Source organism: Scleropages formosus, chromosome 1 (genome assembly GCF_900964775.1).
Source record: "Scleropages formosus chromosome 1, fSclFor1.1, whole genome shotgun sequence".
NCBI lineage: Eukaryota > Metazoa > Chordata > Actinopteri > Osteoglossiformes > Osteoglossidae > Scleropages > Scleropages formosus.
The window spans coordinates 550630-578276 of record NC_041806.1 but is presented as its reverse complement, the minus strand read 5'-3'; the positions used below and the strand labels follow the sequence as shown (position 1 = coordinate 578276).

The 27647-nt window shown below is 42.5% G+C and overlaps 3 protein-coding genes across 8 annotated transcripts; 1 reads left to right on the top strand and 2 right to left on the bottom strand.

The window, feature by feature from the left end:
- Window positions 1–24: 24 nt before the first annotated feature.
- On the bottom strand, window positions 25–17190 carry LOC114910587 (zinc finger protein 660-like). Of its 2 annotated transcripts, none has more exons than XM_029252334.1 (2): window positions 16742–17190; window positions 25–1996 (listed from the first exon to the last, which is right to left on the bottom strand). In XM_029252334.1, exons 1-2 carry the CDS (start codon window positions 16919–16921, stop codon window positions 497–499), a joined length of 1680 nt encoding a protein of 559 aa, XP_029108167.1. In that variant the 5' UTR covers window positions 16922–17190; the 3' UTR covers window positions 25–496. The 2 variants fall into 2 exon arrangements, with proteins under 2 accessions (XP_029108167.1, XP_029108165.1); XM_029252332.1 differs by lacking the exon at window positions 16742–17190 and adding an exon at window positions 3295–3369 and having other exon boundaries at window positions 25–2318.
- LOC108919714 (zinc finger protein 345-like) lies at window positions 3701–13203 on the top strand. 5 transcript variants are annotated; one of them, XM_029252104.1, is made up of 3 exons: window positions 3701–6210; window positions 8724–8728; window positions 10123–13203. In XM_029252104.1, the coding sequence occupies exons 1-3, from the start codon at window positions 4230–4232 to the stop codon at window positions 10486–10488; spliced, it is 2352 nt and encodes a 783-aa protein (XP_029107937.1). In that variant the 5' UTR covers window positions 3701–4229; the 3' UTR covers window positions 10489–13203. The 5 variants fall into 5 exon arrangements, with proteins under 5 accessions (XP_029107937.1, XP_018583454.2, XP_018583450.2 ...); XM_018727938.2 differs by lacking the exon at window positions 8724–8728 and having other exon boundaries at window positions 10202–13203; XM_018727934.2 differs by lacking the exon at window positions 8724–8728 and having other exon boundaries at window positions 3701–6224; window positions 10039–13203.
- On the bottom strand, window positions 14393–25195 carry LOC108919740 (zinc finger protein 708-like). The gene is made up of 3 exons (XM_029252827.1): window positions 25118–25195; window positions 22938–24594; window positions 14393–16178 (listed from the first exon to the last, which is right to left on the bottom strand). Exons 2-3 carry the CDS (start codon window positions 24446–24448, stop codon window positions 15509–15511), a joined length of 2181 nt encoding a protein of 726 aa, XP_029108660.1. The 5' UTR covers window positions 24449–24594; window positions 25118–25195; the 3' UTR covers window positions 14393–15508.
- Between the last annotated feature and the right edge of the window lie 2452 nt (window positions 25196–27647).

Sequence of the window (27647 nt, the reverse complement as noted above, 5' to 3'; positions counted from 1 at the left end):
TCTTTGATTAGTCACAACACTGACCATTTCTGGGTTCACTGGCACAGCAGAGTCATTGTATTCATTTATTTTATTAAAAACATAGATACATATTTTTCTGGAATTAAAAGTTTTACAAAAAAAACAATAGTAAAAGAAACAGTAACCTCACTGTTCAGTGCATTTAAACCAAAAAGTTAAACATATCTGACGCAATTATATTTGATACATTTTGAGTCCCTCAATATAGCAGGACTCAATCTTCCGTACTTGGTGAACTTCCACCACAAGCTCAGTTACTGATACCGCTCTTGGATGAAGGTACAAGTGTTCGGAACAACAAGGATATGAATTTATTTTCTTTGGATCTACTGTGCACGTAATATATCTGACACAATGAATAAATGAGGCATGACTTTTTGCCAAAGGGAACTCCTCACATGTCTGTCAGTCTCTGGAAAACTACTCCTTGACACAGTAAAATAGAGACCTGTGTAAAACTCCTGCAGGACACTATCTACTTTCTTAAGCCTCTTTTTTTGCAGACCTTGCAATGTGCCACCTTGTGGATTTTTAAATACTTTTTTGAAGCAAAACTTTTCCCACAATAAATACATTTATGTGGTTTCTCACCCGAATGTACGAGATGGTGCTCTTTCAGGTTTCGAGCCCGAGAAAACCTCTTTCCACATTCGCTACAAGGATACGGTTTCTCACCAGTGTGGACGAGCTGGTGCTGTTTTAATGCGTTTCTGCGACAAAAACACTTCCCACATTCATTACACTGATATGGTTTCTCACCAGAATGAATACGCTGGTGCTTTTTTAAAGTACTTGCACAGGAGAAACACTTTCCGCAATGGCTACATTTACATGGTTTCTCTCCAGTATGAGTGAGCCGGTGCTCATTTAAGCCACTCCATCGAGAAAAACACTTTCCACATTCACTGCATTCATATGGCTTCTCACCGGAATGAATACGGTGGTGGTTTTTTAGGTTACTCTTATAGGAAAAACATTTACCACATTCACTACATGTATATGGTTTCTCACCAGTATGAACACGCTGATGCTGTTTTAACTGACCACCTTGGCAGAAACCCTTTCCACATTCACTACATTTATACGGTTTCTCACCAGTATGAATAAACTGGTGGTGTTTCAACTGACCAGACTGAGAAAAACTCTTTCCACATTCACTGCACTTATATGGTTTTATAGTGGAATGAATACGCCGGTGTTGTGTCAACAGACTAGATCGAGAAAAACGCTTTCCACAATGACCACACTTATGTGGTTTTCCACCATAATAAATACACTGGTGCTGTTTTAAGTGACTGTTTTGGGAAAAAGCCATCCCACATTCGCATTTATACACTTTCTGCTGCTGCTCTGAATTGAATAACTGAGAAAAAAGAGTTATTCCACACTCGCCGTATTCATTCTGTTTTCCACAGTTAATGAGTTGGTGTCGTTTTAACTGACAGCTGCGTGAGAAACTTCTTCCACACTGCATACAATAATATTTGACTTTTCCTACAGGAAATATGTCATCCAGCTTGACAGAATTCCTCTTTAACTGGTTGCCGTCAGGTCCATTAAATGCCGTCTCTGTTCTGGAAGATCCTTCTGGTTGAGAATTCTGCTCTACCGTGACTACAGCTGCCTTTGATTTATATTGTTTGGACACGGAACAAGAAAATGTGTGCAAGTCATACACCTGTAAATCTGCACATTCCTCCTTTATGTTACACTGAGCAACTTCATTAAAGTCCTTTCCAGTACAAGAAGACTCACATAATTGAAAATACTGCTCTACTTTCAATTCAGTGGCCTCTGATTTAAATTGTTTGTATAAAACACAAGTAGAAGAGTTTAACTGCTCTAATGGAAGGGAGATCACTGCAGCATTACTGCTCAGCTGTAGATCATATTTGTCTTTCTTTACATTGACCAGGTCATTCTCAGATTTAATGTGCTCAGTATCCAGGTGCAGCCCTGAGCCCATCTCTTGAACCTCAGTACAATATTCAGGGTGGGAAATGTGCTCATCTTCAGGCTCACTTTTTACACACACATCCACGAGTGCTGCTGAGTCCTCAGAGTAAGAGGTCACCGTGTCCCCAAAACAGTGTGATTCACATGGGAGGCTGTGCAGTGACACTGAAGGGTGTTCAGCTCCTGCTCCTGCCATCATGATGATGATCCTCGTCTCCAGTCGTCTCTCCCTCCTTGTGCTTCGTTACAGTACTGCTCGGCGAGATCCTCTTTGTCTCCTCTCAATATCCACTTCCTCTTCTGTCCATGTGTCTCCTCCTCTGCTCCTGGATTCATGTACTCTGGAGGACAAATGAAGAAGAGGAATTAATATCAATATCAAAGTTCAGGGGAATCACTGTCAATACAAAATATTTAAGCTTAATGACAAATGAAGCTGCAAATGTGCAGATACTGTTTAATTTACCACATCGGCAATCCTACTGTAAAACAAACACATTCGTATAGGTTTTTATTAGCTCGGGAACTGAACACTGGTCTTCAGTTTCACTACAAATTTCAATCTCAAACCTGAACACGAACCATTAAGACAGAATGAAAGGCGCCCAGAGTCCGCAGCCTCTCGCAAACTGGGTGCACAACAAGATACACCCCTATATGACCGAATACACTGCTGCAATAAGACCTTCTTTATTATTAACTTCCTAAGTACATTAAAATTAAATCTTACTTAAAATGACTGAAAATAAAAATGTACACAACGACCTGTCACCCCGCAGAGAGAGTACCACTCGCCGAAACAATCTCAGCAATGGGCTACAACTTCCCTTTGTCTTCTATACAAGAATCAATAAAAAAATAAATAAATAAATAAAAAATACATCTGTATGTTTGTATACATATCTTATATATTCTTATTTCCGTTTACATGATTTTGATTTATTAATGATATATCGCCGGGAAACGCGCGCTGAGCAGGACTCCGCGTGGCAGGACCGCCTTCCTTCGGGCTTCGCTCCGCGTGCTTCCTCCTCCTTTACTACAGCCTCGTTTACCGCCTTTACCGCGTTTAATGCGTTTATCGCCCCTCCTCCCCCCCGGTCACATTTATTCGTGATCAAAAAATGAGATTTTCAGCCTTTGGAAAATACGAAATTTTGAGACGAAACAAGAAGTTCCAGACTTTTTTCAGTCGTTTATTTATGTAGCTCCGATACGTAAATCCCTGACGGTACCCTGTTTTACCGTATTATTAATTCTGACCCAAAGGACGCCGAGGAAAGAGCTGAAACGAGGGACAGGACAAACACGCCTTACCTGTAGAAAGGAGAGTAAAAGAAGCAGTAAAAGGGAGCAGAGAGGAGATAAACACACGTTACGTGTAGGGAAGAAAAGGCGGAAGTAGCGCCGGAAGCAGAAAAATGCTGCTCGCAGGGGGTCACAGCGCCACCTGGCGGTTCGCTCTCGTTGCTCCTACAACTCACCTTTTTCGTGTAACACTGGCGAACATATTGCGCCCTGGTGCAACATTGTATCCTGTGAAGGAGCGACAAGAGTGACTTTCGGTATGGCAATGGTATGGAATTAATTTTATGGCACAAGCTTTAAAGGACTGTCAGTCATCCATACCGCCAGTTTCTAACGAGGAGGGGAATTTTCTAACGCGTTTTGAGCCATTTCACTTTCCGTACTATTCCAGCGAGACCAACTCGGTGACGTTCGACGTCACAACCTGCACGGCCGTGGAAGGAGTCGCTTGTTGAGCAGCTGCACTTTTCTGCTCAGATGTATCATTTTAAAGTACTTTTTCCACTAAATATTTCAGTTTTATTCTGTGCTGCGACTGGGCGAAACGTGTAATAAAAGAGTAGCGAGAGATAAGCGAATAGTAACGTCGTACGCTGTCTCTGAGTCCGTCCCACGGAGGAGGGACAAACACACGGAGGACTGAGGCTGAGCACTGCGGGAATGTAACTTGTGTATGAAGGAGGCTCCTTCTTCACCACTTCTCACATGGATGTACAACATGCTTCATCATGGATGCTCCAGCCTCTGTCTGTAGGCTCATGTTGGTGGTAATTCCTCCTCCGCTGCTCATTGTCATTCTGTGGTTATTTATTCATTGCAGCAGCAGAGGAGGAGACACATGGACAGAAGAGAAAGTGGACATTGAGAGGAGACAAAGAGGATCTCCCTGCACAGTACTGTAACGAAGCACAAGGAGGGAGAGAAGACTGGAGACGAGGATCATCATGATGGCAGAAGCAGGAGCAGGAGCTGAACACCCTTCAGTGTCACTGCACAGCCTCCCATGTGAATCACACTGTTTTGGGGACACGGTGACCTCTTACTCTGAGGACTCAGCAGCACTCATGGATATGTGTGTAAAAAGTGAGCCTGAAGATGAGCACATTTCCCACCCTGAATATTGTACTGAGGTTCAAGAGATGGGCTCAGGGCTGCACCTGGATACCGAGCACATTAAATCTGAGATTGTCACGGTCAAAATAATGGAGGACAGTACTGATCTACAGTACAGAACTACTGAGGGGTTCTGTCCTCCATCAGAGCACTTACACTCTTCTACTTTTGTTTCATCCCAACAATATAAATCAGACAGAGAGGAAGTCAAAACAGAGCAGCATTTCTCTAGAACAGAAATAACAGTTAGTGGAGCTGAAAGTCACCATGTAAAGGAAGAGTATGAAAATTTTCCAACTCCTGTATATGGAAAATACAAATCAGACAGAGAGAGCATTAATGCAGAGCACTATTCTCTGTTACAAAGAACATCCAGAATAGATACAGCAGTTAATGAATTTGAAAGTCACAGTATAAAGGAGGAGCATGTTGATGTACAGGTGAATGGTCTCATCTCTATTCCTTGTTCATTGTCTATGCAGTATAAATCAGAGACAGGTATAGTTAAGGTAGAGCAGCATTCTCAGCTGGAGAGCCCTTCTAGTCCAGAGTTCACAGTTAATGATAGTGCACATGATCTTTTACATAATAATTCTGTGAAGATGGGGAGCAGTTTAATTAGAGTAGGACATGATGTCCAAGCGATAGGTGCTTTGGAACAGTCTGTGGGATCCTCCACCAGTGGTCTTCCTAACAAGGCCAGTAAATGGAAATGTAATGATGGTTTTATCCTTAGCGCCCAGAAATTGCAATGTCTTCAGTGCAGAAAGGTTTTTAAAAGCCAGTCACACCTTGAAAAGCATTTGGAGATTCACTCAGGTGGCAAACATTATTGTATGCAGTGTGAATCCAGTTTTTCTCCAACTTGTCAGTTAAAACATCACCAGTTTCTTCCTTCTCCTTTGAAACGATCTACACGTACCAAATATGAAAATATTCTTACTCAGGTAGCCAAGAAGTTAAAGCAGCAGCATTGGGGTTGCTATAAATGCAATCATTGTGGAAAGAATTTTTCTCAAGCGGCTTACTTAAAACAACATCAGGTTGTTCATTCTGGGGAGAAACCATATAAATGTAGTCAGTGTGGAAAAAGTTTTTCCCGAAGAGGTCATTTAAAACAGCACCAACTTGTTCATTCTGGTGAGAAACCATTTAAGTGTAGTGACTGTGGGAAGGGGTTTTCTTTAACCTGTCACTTAAAGGAGCACCAGCTTGTTCATTCTGGTGAAAAACCCTATAAATGCAGTGAATGTGGCAAGAGTTTTTCCCAAGGAGGCACCTTAAAACGGCACCAACTTCTTCATTCTGGTGAGAAACCATTTAAGTGTAGTGACTGTGGGAAGGGGTTTTCTTTAATTTGTCACCTAAAGGAGCACCAGCTTGCCCATTCTGGTGAAAAGCCATTTAAATGTTGTGAATGTGGAAAGAGTTTTTTTCGAACTGGTCAATTAAAACAGCATCAACTTGTTCATTCTGGTGAGAAACCATATAAATGTAGTGAATGTGGGAAGACATTTTCCGTTGGAAGTAACTTGAAAAAGCATCAACGTGTTCATTCAGGAGAGAAGCCGTATATATGTAGTGAATGTGGAAAAAATTTTTCCCAGTATGATCACTTAAAACGGCATCAGCTTATTCATACTGGTGAGAAACCATATAAATGTAGTCAATGTGGAAAGTGTTTTTCTCGATCTGGTAATTTAAAACAGCACCAGAGCATTCATACTGGTGAGAAACCATATAAATGTGGTGAATGTGGAAAGAGATTTTCTCGAGCTAGTCATCTGAAACAGCACCTTCGTGTACATACTGGTGAAAAACCATATGCATTTAATCAACAGGAGCAGTTTCGCTCAATATAAGTATTTCTGTTCCACCTCAAGTTCTAGTACATTTGAGCAAGGTGTTTACCTTAAATTGTTCCAGATTTGAGTTCTTGATGTTAACAAAAATTTTGTACTGTCGTCTTAGAGTTTGCAAACAGACTTGGGTCACCGTCCAGTCTGTTGGTGTTCTTCAGCTAAACCCACAACTCAACCAAACCCACTTCAGAATGTCCGCAACAGCCTTTGCGTAGTCATAGTTATGGGACCGAGAGACAAATGTTCACCATCTGCATATGGAATCTGCAAACTAATTAAATGCCCGACAAACACCAGGTACCATTCATCATTTGGCTTATACCACCTGCACTGAGAGATGTGGTGGCAGCATCATGCCCTGGGGACCCTTTTCAATGCCAGTGACTGGGAAATTGGTCAGTTTTAAGGGAAAGAGGAACATGGTGAAATAGAGGACCTTGGGGGAAAGGATTGCTCCAGAGTGTGCAGAGTCTTGGACTGAGGCAAAAATTAATCTTTCATCATAACAAAGATCCAAAGCACACAGCAAGACAACACTGGAGTGGCTTTGGAAGAAATTTCTGAATGTCCATGAGTGGTATATTCATTCAAAGACAGAATTTGAACCTTGTAGAAAATCTGTGACCAGATCTGTAGGTTGCAGTTTACTGAATACTTATGTAAATAACACGTATTTTATTTTGAACAAATTTATAAAATTCCCAAAAATGTGTTTTCATGTTGTCGTTATAGGTTGTTGTATCAACTGACAGCAAGAAAGAATCAATTCAGTCTATTTTGAGTTGTGTACAATACAGTGAAGGGTAGTAAAAGTGAAGGGGTCTGAATACTTTCTGAAGGCACTGTATGGGTGCATGGAGCCTTGTCTCACTTCATTTAGAGCCATTGATTGCCAGCACTTAGTTTAACACTGTGTCCTTGGATGTGCTGAGTAAGTTCAGTGCTCAATAAAAATCTGAACTGTTCTCTTTTTTAAAGTGATTCATGAGCACTCTAGAGAATTAACTTTACAGTAATGTCAAGGGACCTTTGTTTCCTGACTGTGATTTTAATTGTAGTCATTCAGTCAGTTTCCATACGCTTGTCCTGGTGATGGTCACAGTGGAAGCAGGCTGAGAAGACAGGTTCAGACCTTCTTGTTCTCAACAACTACCTCCAGCTCCTTATTGGGGATCCCCAGGTGTTCCCAGGCCAGCTGAGAGAGAGAAAGGCTGCAGCATGTCCTCAGTCTGCCCTCAGCCATCCTCCCAGTTTCCTGTGCCTGGTATATTTCCAACAGGAGTAAACCAAGAGCCATTAAAATATTGACAAACCACGTCTTCTGACTCCACTTGATGAGGAGGTGCAGCAACTCTTCTGCGAGGCTGTCCTGAATCACCAAGCTCTTCACTCTGTCATATAGTGCGGACATGCAACACAGAGGCCCTAAAAAAGAAAGAGGAGTCGCTTTTTCTGGGGGTGCGGTGGCGCAGTGGGTTGAACCACGGTCCTGCTCTCTGGTGGGTCTGGGGTTCGAGTCCCGCTTGGGGCGCCTTGCGACGGACTGGCGTCCCGTCCTGGGTGTGTCCCCTCCCCCTCCAGCCTTATGCCTTAAGTTGCCGGGTTAGGCTCCGGTTTCCCGCGACCCCATATGGGACAGGCGGTTCTGAAAATGGGTGTGTGTGTGTGTGTGTGAGTGAGTCACTTTTTCTTTCTCTGGACTGGAGGCCCAGGTCCTTTGCAATGTGTAGGTCACAACTGCACAACCCATGTGGCCTATGAACTGTTAAGGAAGCAGTGCAGTCCGACGTTATAGCGATTTGCTCGAAAGATAATTAAGTGTTTTTTAAAATGATTATGATAAGGCATTTTCGGAATGACAATGGTACGGAATTAATTTTACGGAACACACCTAAAACACTGACACTCAGCCATGGCGCCAGTTTTCCAATGAAGAAGGGATTTCGCAAACTCCTTTTTTGAGCCTTTTCACTTTCCGTACTTCTCCCTCGAGACAAATTAGGCGGTGATTTGACGTCACAACATGGTGGACAATGACAAGAGTCGTGCGCTTATCAACGGCAGTTTGCTGTTCAAAATTCACCACTGTAAAGTGCTTTTTGACTCTCTTGCTTTACACTAAATATTTCAGTTTTATTCTGCGCTGCGACTGGGCGAAACGTGTAATAAAAGAGTAGCGAGAGATAAGCGAATAGTAACGTCGTACGCTGTCTCTGAGTCCGTCCCACGGAGGAGGGACAAACACACGGAGGACTGAGGCTGAGCACTGCGGGAATGTAACTTGTGTATGAAGGAGGCTCCTTCTTCACCACTTCTCACATGGATGTACAACATGCTTCATCATGGATGCTCCAGCCTCTGTCTGTAGGCTCATGTTGGTGGTAATTCCTCCTCCGCTGCTCATTGTCATTCTGTGGTTATTTATTCATTGCAGCAGCAGAGGAGGAGACACATGGACAGAAGAGAAAGTGGACATTGAGAGGAGACAAAGAGGATCTCCCTGCACAGTACTGTAACGAAGCACAAGGAGGGAGAGAAGACTGGAGACGAGGATCATCATGATGGCAGAAGCAGGAGCTGAACACCCTTCAGTGTCACTGCACAGCCTCCCATGTGAATCACACTGTTTTGGGGACACAGTGACCTCTTACTCTGAGGACTCAGCAGCACTCATGGATATGTGTGTAAAAAGTGAGCCTGAAGATGCGCACATTTCCCACCCTGAATATTGTACTGAGGTTCAAGAGATGGGCTCAGGGCTGCACCTGGATACCGAGCACATTAAATCTGAGATTGTCACGGTCAAAATAATGGAGGACAGTACTGATCTACAGTACAGAACTACTGAGGGGTTCTGTCCTCCATCAGAGCACTTACACTCTTCTACTTTTGTTTCATCCCAACAATATAAATCAGACAGAGAGGAAGTCAAAACAGAGCAGCATTTCTCTAGAACAGAAATAACAGTTAGTGGAGCTGAAAGTCACCATGTAAAGGAAGAGTATGAAAATTTTCCAACTCCTGTATATGGAAAATACAAATCAGACAGAGAGAGCATTAATGCAGAGCACTATTCTCTGTTACAAAGAACATCCAGAATAGATACAGCAGTTAATGAATTTGAAAGTCACAGTATAAAGGAGGAGCATGTTGATGTACAGGTGAATGGTCTCATCTCTATTCCTTGTTCATTGTCTATGCAGTATAAATCAGAGACAGGTATAGTTAAGGTAGAGCAGCATTCTCAGCTGGAGAGCCCTTCTAGTCCAGAGTTCACAGTTAATGATAGTGCACATGATCTTTTACATAATAATTCTGTGAAGATGGGGAGCAGTTTAATTAGAGTAGGACATGATGTCCAAGCGATAGGTGCTTTGGAACAGTCTGTGGGATCCTCCACCAGTGGTCTTCCTAACAAGGCCAGTAAATGGAAATGTAATGATGGTTTTATCCTTAGCGCCCAGAAATTGCAATGTCTTCAGTGCAGAAAGGTTTTTAAAAGCCAGTCACACCTTGAAAAGCATTTGAAGATTCATTCAGGTGGCAAATATTATTGTATGCAGTGTGAATCCAGTTTTTCTCCAACTTGTCAGTTAAAACATCACCAGCTTATTCATTCATGTTTGAAACAAACTACATGTACACAATATGAGAATTATTTTTCCCAGATAGGCACATTATAACACCAGAACCAGGATTATTATATGTGTTGTAATTATGGAAAGACTTTTTCCCTGGAAGGTTTCTTAAAACACATCAGCTTGTTCATTCCGGGGAGAAACTGTATAGATGTAGTGAATGTGGTAGAAGTTTTTCTCAGTACAGTCACTTGAAACAACACCGGCTTGTTCACTCGGGTGAGAAACCCTATAAATGTAATGAATGCGGAAAAAGTTTTTCTCAGTCTAATAATTTAAAACGGCACCAGCTTATTCATTCAGGTGAGAAACCATATAAATGTAATGAATGTAGAAAGAGTTTTTCTCAGTCTAATAATGTAAAACAACATCAGCTTGTTCATTCTGGTGAGAAACCCTATAAATGTAATCAATGTGAGAAGAGTTTTTCTGTTGGAAGTAACTTGAAGCAGCACCAGCGTGTTCATTCTGGTGAAAAACCGTATAAATGTAGTGAATGTGGAAAGAGCTTCTCTCAATGTGGTCACTTGAAACAGCATCAACTTATTCATTCTGGTGAAGATGGAAAGAGTTTCGCTCAGTCAACTTAAAACAGCATCATCATGTTCATACCCGTGCGAAACCATGTAAGCGTAGTGTACGTGAACAAAGTTTGGAAGTACAGTAATGCCCAAAAGTCTTAGGCACTTTAGATGTTTCACACAAACATTTGTCTTAGATGGGTTTTATTTCTGCATTAATGTGTCAAAAGGAAAGAGTGTATTGATCTAGTAGTAGACCATGGTCCAGATAAAAAACTTGAGGTCTTTGTAGGCATATAGCTCGGTTCATGATGAAATAAATACAACAAACAGGCACTAATTGTTGGTGACAATGTATAGATTGATCCAAACTGATTGGAACGTAAACGGTTGTGTAGATGGAGTAATGCTGGGTGAGGGACAATAATACTGAAAAGGTGAGGCTGCAGAATATGTGACAGTTTAACCCTCAAATCTTACACCATAGCAAGAGTGAGCATAGCAACAAGACACAAGGTGCTCATCTTGCATTAGCGAAGTCCCTCCCAGACAGAAATTTTGCAGCAGGCAGGTGTTTCCAGGTGTGCTGTGCAAGCTCTTCTCCAGAAGCACAAACAAGCGGGCAAGTGTGAGCACTAGAAACGCAGTGTTCTGCCACGGGAACCGAGTTCAGCAGATGAGGGATGCATCAAGCTGACTTCCCTTTGAAATAGGAAGATATTCAGCCCTGCTATCATCTCAGAACTGGCAGAAACCACTGGGACCCTGGTACACCCATCTACAGTCTGGAGCAGTCTTGCCATCAGTGCTCTTCATGGAAGAGTTGTGACCAAAAAGCCCTTCCTCCGCATTGGAAACAAAGCCAAGTGGCTCACTTATGCCTGAAAACACAAACACTGGGGTGCAGAAAATTGGCAGCAGGTGCTCTGGACTGTTGAGTGAAAATGTGACAGTTTTGGTTCTAACAGAAGGCAGGCTGTCCCCCGAAGGGCTGGGAAGCACTACATGGATGAGTGTTTGCAAGCAAGAGTGAAGCAGGGCGGAGGTTTTCTGAGGTTTGGGGCTGCGTTTCTGCAAATGGAGTTGGTGATTTGGTCCAACTGAGTGGCCCCCTCACCACTGAGTAGGAGAGGGAAGTTCTTATTCATCCTGCAGTACCATCCTCATTTTTCACAAGTGCCTAAACCGTATGTGCAGCAGTGTATATAATACACTTGTGAGCCCCCTTTTTTTGTCCTTTTCTCCGTTTGCATCATAATTTACCGTGCTATTGTGTAAATGTCGTTGGTAAAAATTAAAAAAAGGAAATAGTTCTTTTACTTTTATCACCGTCTTCCTGTTACTACTATTTTTTGCATTCAGTATTTGAAGTCTCTTTAAAACCAGTCATGTCTCTTCTAATTCAAATGACTGGCTCCTTGCTGTCAGCTAACGTTTTGTGGATTTCGTTGGCAACTGTGGACTGTTAGTCACAACTTTCTCTTCAGCCAGACATGTTACTTTTGCTACAAACCCAGTAGCAACACTTTCTCACTGTCAGATGTCTGATCCCATTGGCCATTGTCCTGTCTTGACCAGTCAGAGTACATGCTGAGTTTTCTCTTACTTCGACTTAACTTGATCATTCATGGTGAGGAGTGATTAGAGAACGGAGGGAAAATGTTTCAATAATGGAGTAAGTTGTGCGAGATTGTACGAATTCTTGGAATGAGTTACTGGTCAGTCAATCTGTCTGTCTGTCAGTTATCTTCTGCATGTTCTGGAGAGGGTTGTGATGGTATCACGCTGAGCAGGTAGGCTCACACCTTCCTTTCCCCAGCAACAGTCTCCAGTTGCTCAGTGGGAATAGCAGGCATTCCCACACAGCTCACACATACTGTATAAAGTGTGAAATGTGTCCTGCGTTTGGCCAAGGGTCTTCTCCCAGTGGGATGTACATGGTATAGCTTCAGTAGCAGCTGACCAGTCTGTGTTTCACTTTCCTTTGCTCATAAAGAAGACCCTGAGATACTTGAACTTCTCCACTAGGAGCAGCTCTTCCCCATGACCTGCAGAGAGTAACCCAGTCTTTTCCACGTGAGGAGCATAACCTCAGATTTGGAGGTGCCGGCTGTGCCACGGAGAAGAGTTCATCCGCTGTTCCATGACCAAGAAGAGACCTACATTGCTCTTCCTCTGGTGGTGTCTCCTTCACAGGACCATGGCACAGGCTTTGCCAAGGAGGGTGAAGAGTGTGATCCCTGTACATAGAACACACCCTCTTTTCCTCTTTCATTAGTGTGAGGACTACCGCCTCAGTTTGCCTTACCTGCCTTCCACGCAACGCCAAAGAGGTGAGTGAGCCCTTGTGTGCCGTCAGTAGGTGGGGATGGGCCCGATTCTGACTTGTTACATTTTGACTTGCCTAAGGTTTCCGGAACATCGGTCCAAAACCCTCTGTACCGTGAAAATATTTTCCTAATTTTATAGTAAAGCTGAATGGTTTTTTTCTACTCTGGTCCTGTTCCTTCTTGTGGTACATCGCTCCCTCCCACTGGAACGAGCACTTTGTTAATTGCTTGGTTTACTAACCGAAAATGTTTCGTGGCTAAACATCTAACTATACTTCACGTATGTTGTCGTCTTGTCTGCCTGCCAATCGATGTCAGTGTCACTGCACATGAACTCCAACTTGTTCTTTGTTTTTATATGGAAGTATTATGGTTTTACACTTACTGGAATCTTAATGGATCTTTCCGGTGCTTTTTATACAGAATGACTTGAACAAGAAGTCTGTTAATTTACATGTAAGTAATATATGTGTATGTGTGCCATTTAATGGATGCTGTGTAAACCTTAAAAGGAATATACTGATACTAAACATGTATGGAATTGTTTTATATATTTTCTCTGTTACAAAAAAACTGCACTTCCAACATTAAGGCATATTTTACAGTACATTGCTCTTCTCTCGTAAAGAATTATACATACTTTTTGACAAGAATTTCAATGTCAGTATCAGTGAAATAACACACACACACATACGCACATTTTCAGAACCGCTTGTCCCATACGGGGTCACGGGGAACCGGAGCCTACCCGGTAACACAGGGCGTAAGGCCGGAGGGGGAGGGGACGCACCCAGGACGGGATGCCAGTCTATTGCAGGGCACACCGAACAGGACTTGAACCCCAGACCCACCAGAGAGCAGGACCCAGTCCAACCCACTGCACCACTGCGCCACCGCGCCCCCCTTAAATGAATAAATATCAGTGTTTTAAAGCCAGTAGGTACTACTAATTTACCAATACATTTACTAATGATGTAAATGACATTTACTAATAATTACCAATTTACTAACGATTAAATCAGCAAGACTGAGTGAGCTTAGTTCATGAGACATATCCCTGTAGCGTTTTACCCCTCTTTGGGTATGGTGTATCTCGACTGGCCTTCATTATTTTACTTGTTTGGGCAGCAGTGCTTTGTACTTGTTTTCTTATTATGTGACAGTCAATAGCGTAGCCTTTATGCCTAATGACTTGTTACCTAAAGGTTACTGGTACAAACCCCTCAACTGCTGTATTGTCTTTGACGAACGCATTTGAAGCTGTCACTTTGCAATAAAAGAACACAACTTCAAATGCCTACTCCATTTAAAAATAAATAAATAAATAAAGAAAGAAAGAAATACTCCACTCTATAAATGCGTAAACATTCTTCTTAGCTTAGTCTACAAACCTGACATAGTAACTCATCTTGGAGCAAAGTGACAGCTAAATAGTTGTTAATAGTACTTTGCTTACTGTAGTCTTATTTTGTATTTATTTGATTAGTGTAATTGCTAAATATTCGTTAAAAATACTGCTTTGCACACTGTAGTCATTTTGTGTTTATTTAATTAGGATATTTGCTAAATAGCTGTTAAAAACAGTAGTTTGCAAGACTTTAGTCTTTTATTGTATATTTGATTATTTAATTGCTAAACAGTGGTTAATAACACTTTGCCAAGTAGTCTATTATTTTGTATCATTTGCCTAGCCCTAGTGACTCTTTTATTGAAAGGATATTAAAGTAACAAAGATCAAATAATAAAATCACCAGTAACCTCATTTAAACTGAGTTAACATTACCAGAAATACTTAATTTCCACAATCTCCTAATCAGTTCTGGCAAATTCATGTCAGACGTGCATGCAGTGTTCATAAGCCTCTTTTCTTTATTATCTACACACTTAATAAAAGCTCAATGATACAGACCTCTCCATTCATTTACAGTTTAGCTTCTGTAACAGTTTTCAATAGTTAATACATAAGACTAACAGTTTTATTAACTTCAGAATACATTAGAATGACTAAAAATAAAAACACCTCCTTTCTACAAATGATTGACTAATTCATGTCATAAACACATCCGATATTCACCACCTTGATCACGGAGACTCGCAAACATCGCGGTACAAGGTTCCCACACTCTGAGAGTGATCTGCTGCCAGCTAGTGATGAGAACAGCAGGTTTAACTCCACAAAATACAAACACTCTAGAAAACGGGGTAAGTGAAGAAATATAATGTGTAAATCTGTGAAAATCTGCGAGTCAAACATTTGTAAGACGAGCAGCCAGTTTACTTGGTACATTTGTTCGATTACCCAACCCCTTTCTCCCACCAACGTACAGTGTTTGTTTTGTAAAGTTGTTTTGCTTACAGGGTTTACTATTTATGCAGCTGGGTAATTCCACTAGAGCAATTTTAGAGTAAAGACCTTGCTGAAGGGCACTGTACAGTAGGTTCAGTAAGGCTGAAAAATTAAAAATGGTAGCCTTCAGGTCGAAAGGCAGCAGGTGTAAGCAAGGCGCTGTCAGATAGCTGCCCCTATGCTTTTCGTTTTGTGTTCTTCTGTGCAGCAGGACTCAGTGTCCCAAACTTACCTGACACAAGGTCCAGTTACTAGCACACTCCTGGATTAAGACAATGCTGTTGGGAGCACCAAGAAATTAATCTGAACTTAAACCTACATCTTTGGTTTCAGTACGCATTTTTCTGCAGCCCCCCCACTTAACTGAGGCTGTGTCTCATAGCTGTGGTTATGGAAATATACAATAAACCTTTCAGTGTGTTCTCTTGTGGATTTTTAAATGCTGCCTCAAAGCAAAACCTTTCCCACATTCACCACATTTATATGGTTTCTCACCAGAATGAACAAGCTGGTGGTGCTTTAAATGACCTCCCTGTGAAAACCTCCTGCCACATTCACTACATTTATATGGTTTCTCACCAGAATGAATAAGGTGGTGGTTTTTTAAGTGACTAGACTGAGAAAAACTCTTCCCACATTCACTACATTTATATGGTTTCTCTCCAGAATGAATAAGCTGGTGTTGTTTCAAGTTACCTCCATTGGAAAAACTCTTCCCACATTCACCACATTTGTACGGTTTCTCACCAGAATGGACAAGCTGGTGGAGTTTGAAGTGATTTGATCGAGAAAAACTCTTTCCACAATGACTACAACTATATGGTTTTTCACCAGAATGGACAAGCTGGTGCTGGTTTAAGTTACCTCCACGGGAAAAACTCTTTCCACACTCATTGCATTTATATGGTTTCTCACCCGAATGAATGCGTTGGTGCTGTTTTAAGTGACTAGACTGAAAAAAACTCTTTCCACACTGACTACATTTATATGCTTTCTCACCAGAATGAATTAGCAGGTGTTTTTTTAGGGAACCACCATGGGAAAAATCCTTTCCACATTCATTACATTTATATAGCTTCTCACTAGAAGAAATAACCAGGTGCTGTTTTGAATGATCTAACTCCAAAAAACTTGTTCCACATTCACTATACTTACATTGTTTTATACTATGAATAAGGTGATGTTTTAAATGATGATTTTGAGAAAAACTGTCCTCCAACTTCACAGAATTCCTCTGCAGCTGGTTATCTTCAGCTTCTTCACCTGCTGCCTCCGTACTGGATGATCCCTCTAGATAAAACCGCTGCTCTACCTTAACTGCATATGTCTCTGATTTATACTCTTTGGACAAAATACAAGGAAAAGTGCTTAATTTGTTCAAGTGTGAATCTGCATTGATTTCCTCTGTACATGCAGGTTGCTGTAATTCAGAATGCTGCTCCACCTTAACATCATCTGACTCTAACTTATATTGTTTGGATAAACAACAAGTAGAAGAGTTTAAGTGCTCTGACGGAGGGCACAACCCCTCAGTAGTTCCGTACTGTAGCCGTAGATCGGTACTGTCCTCCATTATTTTGACCGTGACAATCTCAGATTTAATGTGCTCGGCCTCCAGGTGCAGCCCTGAGTCCATCTCTTGAACCTCAGTACAATATTCAGGGTGGGAAATGTGCTCATCTTCAGGCTCACTTTTTACACACATATCCATGAGTGCTGTTGAGTCCTCAGAGTAAGAGGTCACCGTGTCCCCAAAACAGTGTGATTCACATGGGAGGCTGTGCAGTGACACTGAAGGGTGTTCAGCTCCTGCTTCTGCCATCATGATGATCCTCGTCTCCAGTCGTCTCTCCCTCCTTGTGCTTCGTTACAGTACTGCTCGGCGAGATCCTCTTTGTCTCCTCTCAATGTCCACTTCCTCTTCTGTCCATGTGTCTCCTCCTCTGCTCCTGGATTCATGTACTCTGGCTGGAGGACAGATGAGGAAAAGGAGCATCAATATTCTGCATACAGGCTCATATCAAACATGTTTAACTGTGACACTGTAAATAGTAACACAGCCTGGTACTCAGTACTGTGGACACTTGTGTCAAAAGTCCCACATTAAGAGACTAGTTGTAGTTCTTCACAGAAAAGTGACATGATTTATTCAATGCACAACATGATTTGGGTTAAATGACAAACTAAAGTGCAGAGACACGACTGTGTTTCCTTAAGAAAGTCCTTTAGGTAAATATGAAATTATTATTATTATTATTATTAAGTCAGTGGTAAGAACACAACGTGACAAAAAAGCAGGTCATTGAAACACGAGTTTGTTTCATTTAAAAGGCGACAATTTAAATGCTGCTGGAGTGGAAAAGTACCGCTGTGTGAAGCGCATTACGGCACAACGGGCTACAATAATAGAGGGAACACAGTGAGTGCGGTAAAAGAGAGTAAAAGAGGCAGTAAGAGGGAGCAGAGAAGAGATAAACACACGTTACCCGCAGGAAATAAAACGCGGAAGAAGCGGCGGAAGTAGCGGCGGAAGTAGAAAAGTGTTGCTCGCCGGAGGTCACGGCGCCACCTGGCGGTTCGTTCTCGTTGCTCCTCCAACTCACCTTTTTCCACTAGAAATCATTGAAATCTTTTCGCTCTTTAGGATTGTCTGGAATTTCTGTCCTTAGTCACGAGAAGTTGAAGTAAAAAGGTGTGTCAGGTTTGGTTGGTAATGGTTCATGTGGCTTTTGTGGCATTTTTATCACCCATAATGTTCTGCGTAATAATGCTGTAAGTTGTCAGGAGCCGAAAAAAACCCACGAAAGGAAAAACAAGATGATTCTGTCCACTGAGAAGAAATTGGAACTGATGATTGAGCGGTTTGAAAAAGGATATTCTGTGGCAAAAGTCTGTGAAGAATGCGGTGCGAAGAAACACACCGTCAGTGATATCCGAAAGCAGAAGGAGCAGTTACTGATTTCTCAAGTAGCTGATACCGGCAGCATCAGGACATATTTAAGGATGTCAGAGGATGAGGCTTTGGAAGAAGTAGTTTGGAAATGGTTCTTCCAAATGCGACCAAAAGCTGTTGCAGTTGGGAGCGTGGAGACCAAGGAGGCTACGAGACCCCTTGCTGAGAAGATGGGTGCATCTGGAGGTTCTCTAAGATCCATGGAATTTCTTCACAGAGGATCCCCAGCAAATCTCTTAGTGCTGACAGAAGCACCGTGGAGTCTTTTAGGAAATTCCTGCATCACCTCATGATGTCAGAAGGCCTAACCCTTGCTCGGGTGTACAGTGCAGACGAGACAGGCGTTTTCTGGCGCACCTTAGCCCCAGAATACACAAGCCATCAAGTTGGCAAGCTCGGTTCCTGGCCACGAAAAATCCAAGCAACAAATTTTAGCTCTCCTGTGTGCCAGCGCAAATGGAACACATTGTTTGAAGACTGCTGTCGTGGGGACGACTCACAGGTCTAACGCACTGAATGACATCATGGATAATTTGCCTGTCCACCGTTACAGCTCTCAAATTGGCTGCTTCACCCGAATTGCTCATTTTCTCTGACGGGTTTCATCGCCACTGTACAAGGGAGATTAAGGAATTTCAACACAAGGGGGGTGCGGTGGCGCGGTGGGTTGGGCCAGGCCAGGTCCTTCTCTCCAGTGGGTCTGGGGTTCGAGTCCCGCTTGGGGGTGCCTTGCGACGGACTGGCGTCCCGTCCTGTGTGCGTCCCCTCCCCCTCCGGCCTTACGCCCTGTGTTGCCGGGTTAGGCTCCGGTTCCCCGTGACCCCGTATGGGACAAGTGGTTCAGAAAATGTGTGTGTGTGTGTCCTTAAACTCAAAGTAGACGAGATGAAGGCTGTATTGATTTTTGGATAATGCTCCAGCTCAACCTGTATAAAAACACATTTTCTCCCTGCAATTACAACATTATACAACAATCATAAATATGTCGTCTTTACTACTTGGTTGGAAATCCTTTATGTTTGATGACCTCCTGAAGTCTGTGCCTCACAGATTCAGGTGTTGTGTATCTTCTCTCCTGGTCCTCTCACAGCTCTGTACTGCAGTCCAAAGTGACTAACAGAGACAGCTTCCCACAAGGTAAAAATGCTTACGGGAACACAATCCGTTGGTGGTAGTACACACTTGATCAAAGTACTTATCCCAAATTACGCCAGTAAAAATGCCCAACTGTTTAAATGTATCAATAATTGTAAGCAGCTTAGTGTACAAGCCTAATGTTGTAAATTGCATTGGAATGGTGTGAACTATTAATGGCCAACAGGATCTAGCAAAGTATGGTGATTTGTATTTCACGACTGTAATTGATTGCATCTAGTTATTTTTCCTTGACTCAGTAAATGGCGATTGAACGAAAAAGTTTCTGCAACAGGCATCGGGTTTGGCCTGTGCTTCCTCTCTCGTGGGTCTGGGGTTCGAATCCTGCTTGGGGTGCCTTTCAATGGACTGGTGTCCCCTCCCCCTCCAGCCTTGCACCCTGTGTTGCTGGGTTAGGCTCTAGTTTGCCATGAGTGGTTTCAGACTGTGTGTGTTCTATTCTGCCAGTTTAATGTATACAAAATGAAGTGTTTGTAGGGTGCCTTCAGTAGTTTGTTACAGCTGTGAATCTACTTTGGTATGTTTCTACCAGCTTTGCACACCTGGATTTCGGGCAGTTTCTCCTATTCTACCTTGTCGGCTTTCTCAAACTCTGTCAGAATGGATGCGGAGCATCAGTAAACTCCAATCTTCAGGTCTCACCACAGATTTTCTATGGGGTTCAAGTCTAGGCTTTGGCTGGGCCACTCAAGGACATTCACAGACTTGTTTGACTTGTCTTGGCCATGTGTTTTGCATTGTTAGAATCGTCACGCTTAAAGGTAAACTCTATCTTTGCCCAGTTTGCTGAAATGTCCCCCGCAGCATGATGCTGCCACCACCATGCTTGTCCATAGGTATTGTATTAGTGAGGTGATGCCAAAAACTAAGTACCTTTCATTTAACATTTAGGTTTCGGACAAATACAGTCTGTGAAAAAGTATTTGCCCCCTCCCTGATTTTTTATTTTTTTTTTGCATATTTGTCACAGTTAAATGATTGAGATCATCAAACAAATTTTAATATTACACAAAGATAACCCGAGTAAATACAAAATGCAGTTTTTAAATGATGATTTCATTTATTAAGGGAAAAAAGCTGTCCAAATCTACCTGGCCGTATGTGAAAAAGTAATTGCCCCCCCCCCCCCCGTTAAAGAATGAATGAACTGTGATTAACCACATTTTTTGGAAAGCTGAGTTAAATTTCACTTGCCACACCCAGGCCTGATTACTGCCAGACCTGTTGAAGCAAGAAATCACTTAAAGAGAAGCCGTCTGACAAAGTGAAGCACGCTAAAAGATCTCAAAAAGCAACACATCATGCCACGATCTAAAGAAATTCAAGAACAAATGAGAAACAAAGTAATTGACATGTATCAGTCTGGAAAGGTTACAAAGCCATGTCTAAGGCTTTGGGACTCCAGCGAACCACGGTGAGAGCCATTATCCACAAATGGAGAAAACTTGGAACAGTGGTGAACCTTCCCAGGAGTGGCCGGCCTACCAAAATTACTCCAAGAGCGCAATGACGACTCGTCCAGGAGCTCATAAAAGAATCCAGAACAACATTTAAAGAACTGCAGGCCTCACTTGCCTCAGTTAAGGTCAGTGTTCATGATTCAGCAATAAGAAAGAAACTGGGCAAAAATGGCATCCATGGGAGAGTTCCAAGGCAAAAGCCACTACTGACCAAAAAGAACACAAAGGCTTGTCTCACATTTGCCAAAAAACCTCTTGATTATCCCCAAGACTTTTGAGCAAATATTCTGTGGACTGATGAGACAAAAGTTGAACTTTGTGGAAGATGTGCGTCCTGTTACATCTGGCATAAAACTAACACAGCATTTCATAAAAAGAACATTATACCAACAGGCAAACATGGTGGTGGTAGTGTGATGGTCTGGGGCTGCTTTGCAGCTTCAGGACCTGGACGACTTGCCATAATTGATGGAACCACGAATTCTGCGCTCTACCAGAAAATCCTGAAGGAGAATGTCCGGCCATCAGTTCGTGACCTCAAGCTCAAGCGCACTTGGGATATGCAGCAGGACAATGATCCGAAACACACCAGCAAGTCCACCTCCGAATGGCTCAAAAAAAAACAAAATTAAGGTTTTGGAGTGGCCTAGTCAAAGTCCAGACTTAAATCCGATTGAGATACTGTGGCATGACCTTAAGCAAGCCGTTCATGCTCGAAAACCCTCCAATGTGGCTGAATTAAAACATTTCTGCAAAGAAGAGTGGGCCAAAATTCCTCCACAGCGGTGAAAGACTCTGCCAATTATCGCAAACGCTTGATTGCAGTTGTTGCCGCCAAGGGTGGCACAACCAGTTATTAGATTTAGGGGCAATTACTTTTTCACATAGGGCCAGGTAGGTTTGGACAGCTTTTTTCCCTTAATAAATGAAATCATCATTTAAGAACTGCATTTTGTATTTACGTGGGTTATCTTCATGTAATATTAATATTTGTTTGATCTCAATCATTTAACTGTGACAAATATCCAAAAAAATCAGGAAGGGGGCAAATACTTTTTCATGGCACTGTACCACATTTAACAGGAGTCTTATTAGTTCCAAACTTCTTCCATTTAACAATTATGGAGGCCACTGTTATCCTTGGAACTTTCACTGTATTGCCAGTTTTTTTATACCCTTATTCTGATAAACGTATTGCTGCAATCCTATCGCTGACGTCTACAGGCAGAAGTGTGGGATAAGCGGAGTGGCCTGAATGCTTTCTGAAGGCACTGTAGGACAGCATTCACTGTATACGATCATCTCCAGAGGATCCAGCTTGTATTGCCGTAATTATTTCTAAGTACTTATGGTGAGCTGGTATTATTTCTCTAATTTCTTAAGCCGAAAATTAGCCTGTGTTTCTTCGTTCCAGATAATCATGACTAACCAACAGGCGTTGAGGTGACTTTGGATCTCGTTTCCAGAGATGACCTAGGGAAACTCTCTACGAGTCTTCCAAAACCTCTAAGCATTTCTTTCAGACAATGTACATATTTTGTTATTATGTGCCGTTTCCTTCAAAGTAATCTGCCCCTGTCTAATTTCATCTATGAAATTAAAAACCCTTAATAAAAGCCCTCGTTGACTGTTTGATAGTTAACTTTTGATGACTTTGAATTTTTTCTTTTATCTTAATGACCACTTCACCATTGCATGGTGCTGAAGGTCAGCCCTGAGAACAGGTCACCTTTGACAAATTTTCACGTACCATGGAAATGTTTTATCCTCTGATTGAAGCAACTTTAGCCAAGGAATATCACCAAAAGAAGGTTTTGCAGGTCTCAGGATTTCTGTTCTACTTTACAACAAAAATGGATGCACACGTTGCCCTTTTTCTACACGTCTTTATTATGACGTGGCCAAAGGGTACATCTGTCTGAACACTGACTGTGAAGCATGGGAAAATGGCTTCTTATATTAACTTCACACCTACAGAGCTCACTGCCTCCTTATCGCCACCTGTAACAGACAACTTCATGATCAGATAGAGTGCAATACAAACTTTCTCACAAGCGCCAAGAATTTGAACTGAAATCCTCATTGGTTTGTTTTCATAATACTGATTTTACATATTATACACCTTTCATTTTATTTTCACACCATAGTGCAGATGTTCCTCAGTTGGGGTTCAATGGGCCATTTGTACTGTTCAAACTAAAGAAACACACCTTAAATCCTTCAATGTGTTCTCCTGGACTTCTAAACCTGACTTCAAATTATGCAATACTGACTATGTTTTCTCACCAGAATGAAGAAGCCGGTGGTGTTTCAAGCGATTAGATCGAGAAAAACTCTTCCCACATTCACTACACTTATACGGTTTTTCACCAGTATGAATACGTTGGTGCTGTTTTAATGTACCTCTTTGGGAAAAAGTCTTCAGACACTCACCGCATTTATATGGTTTCTCCCCAGAATGAAAAAATAGGTGGCGTTTTAAGTTATTTCCAGTTGAAAAACTCTTCCCACATTCACTACATTTATACGGTCTCTCACCAGAATGAATAAACAGGTGCTTTTTTAAGTCACCGCCTCGGGAAAAATCCTTTCCACATTCATTACATTTATATGGTTTCTCACCAGAATGAACACGATGGTGCTTTTTTAAGTTACTGCCAGTTAAAAAACACTTCCCACATTCACTACATGTATACGGTTTCTCACCAGAATGAACAAGCTGGTGCTGTTTTAAGTCATCTCCACGGAAAAAACTCTTTCCACATTCATTACATTTATATGGTTTCTCACCAGAATGAATTAGGCAATGCTTTTTTAAACTACACCTATGGGAAAAATCTTTTCCACATTCATTACATTTGTATGGTTTCTTGCCAGAATGAACACGGTGGTGCACTTTTAAGGTACCTCTTTGGGAAAAACTCTTCCCACATTCAGTGCATTTGTATGGTTTTTCAACAGACTGAACAAGCTGGTGTTTCTCTGAATTCTCAAACAGAGACAAACTCTCCCCACATTGACTGTACTGCATCCCACAATGAATAAGCTGGTGTTGTTTTAACTGGCAAGTTTCCAAAAAACTTGTTCCGCACTGCAAACAACAAAATTTTACATTATCTCCTACAGCGATTAAACTGTTTTCCAGCTTCACAGAATTTCTCTGTAAAATGTTATCTTCACCTTCATTAACTGCCATCTCTGTACTGGACGATCCTTCTAAGTCAGAATGGTGCTCTACTTTAACCTCTCCTTTCTCTGATTTATACTGTCTGGATAAAAAACAAGAAAAAGTGTTTAATTTATTCAAGTGCAAATCTGCATACTCCTCCTTTATGCCATAGTGAACATTAGCTTCATTTAAATCCTTCTCTGTACAAGGAGTCTCCTGTAACTGCGAATGTTGCTCTATCTTCACATCAACAGTCTCTGACTTATAGTGTTTTGATGAAATACAGTTAGAAAAGTTTAAGTGCTCTGATGGAGGGCAAAACCCCTCAGTAGTTCTGTACTGTAGCTCAGTACTGTCCTCCATTATTTTTACCATGACAATCTCAGATTTAATGTGCTCAGTATCCAGGTGCAGCCCTGAGCCCATCTCTTGAACCTCAGTACAATATTCAGGGTGGGAAATGTGCTCATCTTCAGGCTCACTTTTTACACACACATCCACGAGTGCTGCTGAGTCCTCAGAGTAAGAGGTCACCGTGTCCCCAAAACAGTGTGATTCACATGGGAGGCTGTGCAGTGACACTGAAGGGTGTTCAGCTCCTGCTCCTGCCATCATGATGATGATCCTCGTCTCCAGTCGTCTCTCCCTCCTTGTGCTTCGTTACAGTACTGCTCGGCGAGATCCTCTTTGTCTCCTCTCAATGTCCACTTCCTCTTCTGTCCATGTGTCTCCTCCTCTGCTCCTGGATTCATGTACTCTGGCTGGAGGACAGATGAGGAAAAGGAGCATCAATATCCTGCATACAGGCTCATATCAAACATGTTTAACAGTGACACTGTAAATAGTAACACAGCCTGGTACTCAACACTGTGGACACTTGTGTCAAAAGTCCCAAATTAAGAGACTAGTTGTAGTTCTTCACAGAAAAGTGACATTCAATGCACAACATTTGGTTTAAATGACAAACTAAAGACTGAAGTGCAGAGACTCGACTGTGTTTCCTTAAGGAGCAAAGTCATTCAGGTAAATATGAAATTATTATTATTAAGTCAGTGGTAAGAACAAAAAAAGTAGATTGAAACACGAGTTTGTTCAATTTTAAAAGGCGACAATTTAAATGCTGCTGGAGTGGAAAAGTACCGCGCTGCGAAGCGCATTACGGCACAACGGGCTACAATAATAGAGGAAACAGTGAGTGCGGTAAAACACACATAGTAACAACAATAATAATAATAGTGATAATAATGAGAGGGAGCAGAGAGAAACACAACGAACTCAAGTTACCTGTGAGAAGCGAAACGAAATAAAACGCATTCGCTTTCGCTTCTCTTCTCTTCTCTCCCCTTTTCTTTTCTTTCCTTCTTCTTCTACTTCCGCTCCTTTCGGCCGAACACAAAGTGCTGCTCGCACGGAGTCGCAGCGCCACCTGGCGGTTCGCTCCCATTGGTCCTCCAGCGCAATTTGGCGCGCGACGCTCGGGGTTCGACGGGTGAAGGAGGACGGGGACACAGACACCTTTCATAACGAACGCTTATTAGAGCAGTAACACACAGGCAAATAATGCTGTCGGTCCGAGGACCTCTCTTCTTCAAGGCCCTGCGCACGGACCCTCTTTATTATCCCCTTAAGCCCGCCAGTGGTTTCACGCTTTAGTCACATTTTTCCCATAATGCAAGTCTTTACAATGACCGCATTTCCCGCTCGAAGTCGCGGTAACCGGGTTGTTACAAAAACTTTTTTGCTGTTTTCGTGTAACGCTACAAATCATGAAAATATTTTCACTCTTTAAGATTGTCTGTAATTTCTGTCCTTAGTTAGAAGAAGGTGACATAAAAAATGTGTGTCAGGTTTAGTTGGTAATGGTTCATGTGGCTTTTGTGGCATTTTTATCAGCCATAATGTTCTGTGTAATAATGCTGTAAGTCGTCAGGAGCTGCAAAAAACCCACAAACGGCCAACGACACACACGAAACGTCCAGGAGAAATGGTAGAAATCAGGATGAAACTGTAGTGACCAGTTACGGAGAGAAATGAAGTCATGATTCACAATACTTAACATGAGCAAGAAAAAAAAAAACGTTTCCGCTGGAGTTTTATTCCGATGACTTTATAGAGCACCTTACCGAGGAGAACACCTCCTCCGCAGCTGTCCGACAGGACCGAGCGCTATCCACGGAGTCACAAACAGATGCTCGAGTCAGTTCCAGACGCTCTCCGTTTGGGGACAACAGCCAGCAAAGAGGCCGTAGTGCTTGCGAAGGAAGGTAAAAGAGCAGAGTCACCACCGAGGGTCAGGTCAGGTCAGGTCAGGGCTCCCGCTCATGTCGCAAGACTGGCAATTGGACAACGCGTGTGGACTGATGGACGACGCGCAGATTCCCAGCCGCCGTCACAGAGATGTCCCTGAGGGCCGACATCGTTCTCATACTGGAAACGGTTGAGCAATACCTTGTTGGAGCTCATGGGTCATTGGGTGTGGACGGAAAATGAAGGAAAGATGGCAAAGTGCAGAGAGAGCGAGGCGCGTGTCCATCCAAGCGGGCTGCAAAGTGCTGCTTGGTTGCAATTCTTCACCGGAGTTTGTGGTGGAACCGCAGCTGTAGTGCCGAAGCTGGCGGTGTATACTGTCCACTTTCGGATAGAAAAGTGTCAAATCACTCCTGTGACCAAGATGCGTATTCTGGGGTATTTCACTGAGCCTCAGTGTCGGAGATCCTGGCTCCAGGGAGGCATTTAACAGCAACAGCAGGAATCAGTGATTTGGGGAGTTTTACATCTCTAATTACGGAATCGCCGATAAAAACACTTTGTCATTCGGTCACGTGTCCACTTTGTAAGATGGTCACTTAAATTCTGGTCTCGCTCCAGGGAGCTGCAGTTGAAACATTTCCACCCGTGTTGGTTTTAAGCTTTCGCAAATGACAAACTGCCTCGTTGCAGGGGCCACAAGGACTATCTGTTCTTTCCCTCAACACGCGCTGAGAAAGAGAAAAGGACTGAAACGACGGCAGCGGAGAAAAGGCTCATTCAGGCCACACAACTAAAGCAGGTTGTCATGGATGCATTAGAGCCTTGTGACAATGAAGAGCAGACTGGGGCTTGGGGTTCTTGTTCCATTGCCAGCTGGATCAGTGCACCTTCACATCAACTGACATGGTTGAAAGAGATGAAAATGTGGTCTGGCCATTTCCATACATTCATTTAGCTGACGCTTTCCTCCAAAGTGACTTATAGTGTTAAGTTTACAATGATTTACCCAGATGGGTAATTTTACTGGAGCAATTGAGGGTAAGTACCTTGCTCAAGGTACCACAGCCAGAGGTGGGGATCAAAGCTGCAACCACCGGATCCAACGGCAGCAGCTCTAACCACTACGCTACCAGCTGTCGTATAACTGGTCAGGTGATGTATAAATAAAATGAAAGAAAAAGAAACAAAACAATTAAACAAGTTCGAAAATGGTATTGTTGGGATCGGATCTCTTCTCTGGAGGATTTACAGGAATCACGAGCTCAACGAGCTGCCCTGGAGTGAAAGGCTGAGTTGTCCTACATGGACAATGCGCAACACAAAAGTCACTGCAGCAGGCTGTCAGGTGTGGGATGACCTGAGAATGCTGGAGGAAAAACTGCTCTGGCAAAGGAGACACATTCCTGGTTGGGACCAAGGGCCGATTTCCCTCCTGTTTATCTCCTCCCAGATAAATTTCACCTACTGACTTGCTGAACACCCTCGCAACCTGAACTCCGTCCAAGGCTCATTCTGGTTTCCTTTCTGACTCTCTGAGAAAGACGACGTGGAAAAGTTTCAGCAA

What these genes read in the sequence shown, in the direction of transcription:
- LOC108919714 (XM_018727933.2), top strand. Translation starts at nt 4,230, where the DNA reads ATGATGGCAGAAGCAGGAGCAGGAGCTGAACACCCTTCAGTGTCACTG. An exon ending in GCATTTAATCAACAGGAGCA is followed by an intron (nt 6,245 to 10,049) that starts GTTTCGCTCAAT and finishes GAAACTGTATAG; the next exon opens with ATGTAGTGAATGTGGTAGAA.
- LOC114910587 (XM_029252334.1), bottom strand. Translation starts at nt 16,921, where the DNA reads ATGATGGCAGAAGCAGGAGCTGAACACCCTTCAGTGTCACTGCACAGC. An exon ending in ACCCTGAATATTGTACTGAG is followed by an intron (nt 1,997 to 16,741) that starts GTTCAAGAGATG and finishes TATTGTACTGAG; the next exon opens with GTTCAAGAGATGGGCTCAGG.
- LOC108919740 (XM_029252827.1), bottom strand. Translation starts at nt 24,448, where the DNA reads ATGATGGCAGGAGCAGGAGCTGAACACCCTTCAGTGTCACTGCACAGC. An exon ending in CATTCTGGTGAGAAAACATA is followed by an intron (nt 16,179 to 22,937) that starts GTCAGTATTGCA and finishes TATTTCTTCTAG; the next exon opens with TGAGAAGCTATATAAATGTA.